General features: G+C 30.4%; 1 protein-coding gene across 1 annotated transcript; it reads right to left on the bottom strand.

The window, feature by feature from the left end:
* Window positions 1-312: 312 nt before the first annotated feature.
* Window positions 313-4,777, bottom strand: LOC134694279 (uncharacterized). The gene is made up of 3 exons (XM_063555283.1): window positions 4,772-4,777; window positions 4,209-4,302; window positions 313-579 (listed from the first exon to the last, which is right to left on the bottom strand). Exons 1-3 carry the CDS (start codon window positions 4,775-4,777, stop codon window positions 338-340), a joined length of 342 nt encoding a protein of 113 aa, XP_063411353.1. The 3' UTR covers window positions 313-337.
* Between the last annotated feature and the right edge of the window lie 745 nt (window positions 4,778-5,522).

Raw genomic sequence — 5,522 nt, 5'->3', positions numbered from 1 at the left:
CACCACATCTTCTTTTTTGAAGGTGTTCATTGGTTTTTTTCCCGACCATACAGTGATCTATATTCGTTTCAACCTACATTTACGTCACACTATGGTCTTTGAAAGACATATGTCTCATTGGTATTCATTCCATTTCCGCTTGTTTATAAACATAGAGTTCATGTCTAAACAATCATTTGAAAAATAAGAACATTAGAAAGATCATTGGAGGAAACAGAAAACCTCTTTGGCAATTGAAATACAAGAATTGATTGTGTGTGCCCTAGTATTTCTTTTCAGAAAGAGCATGTCTTCACAGGGAAAAAATAGTAATTATCAAAAGATTTTTTTATTATTCTCATTTCTCACAAATATAACCACTTTTCCACGAAGGATGGTCACAAAATGTATCGTGAAGTATATATCTTTCTCCTACATAGAACAACATGCAGTCTTGTGGGCTAGCATTTGATCCGTCAGGTTGGTTAGTACCAAAAGCCTTGTATTTCATCTTGATCATTTTACCGTTTTGTATCCATCTCCAGTCTCCGCCTGGGATGTATCTGTTGATGTTCCGCCCTCCAACATTGAAGTTTATACCTAGAAAAATAGTCCCGTGTTAATTTCATACAATGACATTCTTAAAAGCATATTGAGAAATACTTTTACATGTGCTGTAAAGAATTTTAGTATCATTGAGTTGAACACATACGTACATTCTTATGCAATGATTCGTTAATACTGTGTGTGAAGTAATAAAGCTAAACATTTTTTAAATTTTAATTCATTTATAATATACAATGTATTGAGTTTAATATGACGTCCATTTTATCTGAAGTAGTACACGTTTGTGTTTAGGAGCCTGCTGAAGCATGCATCCGGATGCGGAAGTATCTCGCTTTTTAAACGACCAATGGGATGCTTTGGATAGTTTTTGTTATATTTGGTCTGGTTGATGTCGTTTTGACACATTCCTAATTTCAATTCTCACTTCTATCATACCAATATATATAAACATAAGCATGGAACATGATTTTTTTCCCTTCATTTTCATTTCTGGGGCCTTTTATACGCTTGAGGTTCGGTGGGAGTCAAGGCTCCGTGGTTAAGATTGCACTTTGACCTAAAGGGTTTACTTTGAAAATTATGACTCGGATGGAGAGTTGTCTTATTGGCACTTATACTTATACCACATCTTATGCTAGGGACCGTTCAATATTCATCAGATGGATGCGCCGGTGCAAAATGGGGGGGGGGGGCAAGCACTTTTTTTGTGGAAATAATTGGATGGGCAAGAACTTTAAAAAAAATATTATGTGGATGGGCCAGAACATTTTTATAAGAAAAATTTTGCTACCCATTTTATTGGTGTGTAGGAAATTTCTTTTGCGGCCACTCAAAACATATCTCAACAAACTAGTAGGTTGGTTCTGTCAATTTTAAGGATTTGATTAAGGGATACAAAAGCTAGAATTTTCTGTTGAGACTATCTTTACAAATATTTTGACCTTATAAAATACCAAGTTGCTTAATTGTTTGGTGTATTGCTGTTAAATTTATTGATTTAATTGATAGGTAAGACAAAAACTTTAAATTTTCATTTTAGGCTAAATTCAGATAGTCACCTTTAAACTTTTTCAAATCAACTTGGATTTTCATAAAACTCTACAGCTACAATGTGACTCAATTATATATTGATCTTACAGAAAGCAAGTTTGTTTGGTACTTTGGTGTATTGCTGTCATTGTTATGGATTTTATAAATAGGAAAACAAAAGCTAAAATTTAAAGTTTAGGCTGAATCTAAATAGCCATCTTTAAATTTGTTTATAACTTTTTTAAATCAACATGGATTTTCATAAAACTCTACAGCTATTACATTTATATATTGATCTTACTGAATGCTAGGTTGATTGGTAGTTTGGTGTATTCCTGTCATTCTTGCGGATTTAATAAAAGGTTAAAAAAAAAGCTCAAATTTTCAGTTTAGGCTAAATCAAGAAAGTAAGTTTTAATTTTTTTTTTTAACTTTTTCAAATCAACTTTGATTTTCATAAAACTTTACAGATATTTCATTTAAATATTGATATTATAGAATGCCAAGTTGTTTGGTAGTTTGGTGTGTTGCTGTCATTCTTGCGGATTTGATAAAAGGTTAAAAAAAAGCTAAAATTTTCAGTTTAGGCTAAATCCAGATAGTCATTTTTATATTTTTTTAAAACTTTTTCAAATCAACATGGATTTTCATAAAACTTTACAGATATTTCATTTACATATTGATCTTATAGAATGTCAAGTTGTTTGGTAGTTTGGTGTGTTGCTGTCATTCTTATGGATTTAATAAAAAGGTTTAAGAAAAAGCTCAAATTTTCAGTTTTAGGTTATTTCAAGATAGTCATCTTTAAACTTTTTCATAACTTTTTCAAATCAACTTGCATTTTCATAAAACTCTACTGCTATATCATTTTTATATTGATCTTACTGAAAGCCAGGCTGTTTAGTAGTTTATTTTTGCTGTCATTTTATGGATTTAGTAAATAGGTTAAAAAAAGTACAATTTTAAGCTTAGGCTAAATTCATATGGTCACCTTAAAAAAAGATTACAACTTTTTCAAATCAAATTAGATATTCATATTACTGTACAGCTATCTCATTTATATATTGATCTTACAGAATGACAGGTTGTTTGATAGTTTGGTGTTTAGCTGTTAAATTTATTAGACGAAAAAGGCTGCATCAAAGTGAAAAACATGTCCGCAATATATATGCTTAAAAAGACCAGTATTTCTTTTTTGAAAAGTAAAATAGATAAAGGGACATTGATATTTGAACTGTGAACATGCTCTGTTAATAGGACAATAACTAGTAATTCAGCATATGATGATATGTTTACTAGTCCAAGAGGTATTGTCCCTTGGTTTAAATTATTTCCTTTATTTTAAATCAATATCGTATTTAAGGCTGTACATATAAAATCAAATTTGTACATGTTATTTCATACTGGTTTTAAAAAATTTAACAATAAAATAAATCGTTCTGATAGATCATACACACATAAATATATCCATATATATATTTTGAATTAACTAGCACATGATGTTAAATTTTGTATTTTAACTCCAAAGTCTATTCTTTAATTTCAAGACATAAAAAATTAAAAACTTTAAAATAGAAAAAGAACTTAATAATTTTTGATTAGTCTTATTGTTTGAGAGGGGCAAGGACTTTTTTTAAATATTTTTTGATGGGCAAGGACTTTTTTTTTAGAATTTAAAAGGATGGGCATTAACTTTTTTAATGAAACAAAATTAAGAATGCACCGATCCATCATCTGTTAAATATTGAACGGTCCCTTATATGTTAATGAACGATGGTGTTAAATCTTGCATTTTTTCAAATTTTATTTAACATATGATGATATAAGCAGATCAACACAATAGTTTAAGTATATCTTTAAAAAGTAAATATAACCTAACCTAGTTAGTCCAAATAATTATAACGTCTGGCAAGGCCATTTTTTTTTAGACGCATAACGCAGAAGCGCTTTTTTTACGTTTGGCGTTTGGAGTTTGAGAGCAATTTTTTTGGGGAAACTTGAACACCTAGTTTTGACATAAAAAAAAAACGAAGTTACAAAGTTCTATCAATTTTGTGTGTAAAACAATGATGAAATAAGATACGATTTTATTTGATGCTGGCAAATATTTTAATTTGTATTAAAATGATTTACCGGATCTACTAAAGAAACGTCACTTCCGGTTAATATAAAATATCAAAATCGGTAAAATTTGACCCACTCGATTTTCTAGATAATGTTAATTGAACCTTCAGGAAATTCGGGTCAATAAATTTTACCGATTTTAATATTTTATATTCACCGGAAGTGACGTTTCTTTGATAGTTCTGTAAAATTATTTTGAAAGAAAATAAAAAGTACAGCCGATTGCATTGAGTGTAGGTACAGGTTATATCTTTAATCTATTTTAACTTACTTGCTAGCTGAACCGTGAAGTCATTTAAAGGTAACGTATACAAAACTACTTCAAAAGAAGTGAAGTCAGACATACAGATATATTGGTTGTCTGTAGGAATAGTCTACTCTGAAAAGATTATAGTTTACTATGCTCTTCAACTATGTTCTTTTTTTTTCCTTTTTAACTTTTTGGGATTCGTCACTGATGAGTCTTTTGTAGACGAATCGCGCGTCTGGTAGCTTAACTAATATTATACCTGTTTTCATTTGCTGAATTTCATACTTCAATAACATGGCCTCTTCCAAAGTCTCTAAATTAGCAAGGTATGCACCGTGTCGTAAACACAATGCCTGAAAAAGAATATTTTCTATTTTGTAATACCACTTGAAGACGCAAAATAATATTATAATAATGATTTCTTAAATATTTCAAAGGGCTGTCGATAACGTATATGAAATGACAAATAAAATTCCTATCAATTGAATACGTTTAATATTTGTAATAACATATGATTATGAAATATATATTTGTGTGTGATTACAAACAAGTGTTAACAATTGGCATACACTCGTCCTAGCTTATGTTTGGTATTTACTACAATTATGCTCACTAGCCTTTCCCCAGATTCTTGGTCCTCCCCTTTCAATTAAAAACTTAATGTAGTAGGTCAAGGAAAACAGGAGTTACGAACCTTAATAACAGTGTTTCATTATACATGTATATCTAAACATGATTTATTAACTTACAAATGCTTGATCTGGGGACGCTTTCTCCTTGTTGATAAAGTAACAGCTATTCCCTATTGTTCGAAATGGATACCTGCATTCATCTAAAAAAGATAACTACATTGTATATGTCTCCGTATGGCCTTCAACAATGAATACAAATCATAACGAATTGTCAACTAAACAAGACCCAAAAGCGAAACGAGAAATTAACGGCCTAATATATGCACAAATATGAATGAGAATAAATATGCAACAAACCGCAAGCACTTAATTACTGGCTCTACCTTGGGATACGCTCAAACATTTACAGACAAGGTTTTAACCACTTGAAGACGCAAATCGTCCCCTTATATAACATTGGACAGTGGTGGAATATAATTACATAAGAAAAATCTATAAAACACAGTTTAAAAAAGCTTATCTCATTCGATGGTTACTAATAGAAATGCATCTAACAAATGCAAAGAGTGGGCATTGACGGTTACAATCGCGCCACAACAAAAAAACAACACCAAGTGGCAATAATGAACATCTTACATACCCTTCAGTGACAGACTCTTGAATCACGACAGAAAAACGGCATATTAACAGTACTTACAAACAGAAGTTAATACAATACTTTTAAATGGGAAAAGATTATCCACTTGCAAGATATCATCTTTCGAAGCAAATTGGCTTTATCATTATCTCAATATATTATTCTTTAAAGGGACACTAGCTATGAGATACATTCAAAAAATGAATAATAATTTGTTTTGTTCAATTTTTACTGAAAGTTAATTATTTGCTATTAGCAGCCAGTATGGTTAAAAAGGTCGAAATAAGCTTAGAAATATCAATGA

This window comes from Mytilus trossulus, chromosome 13, assembly GCF_036588685.1.
Source record: "Mytilus trossulus isolate FHL-02 chromosome 13, PNRI_Mtr1.1.1.hap1, whole genome shotgun sequence".
Lineage (NCBI taxonomy): Eukaryota > Metazoa > Mollusca > Bivalvia > Mytilida > Mytilidae > Mytilus > Mytilus trossulus.
This window is presented reverse-complemented; position numbering and strand designations above follow the sequence as displayed.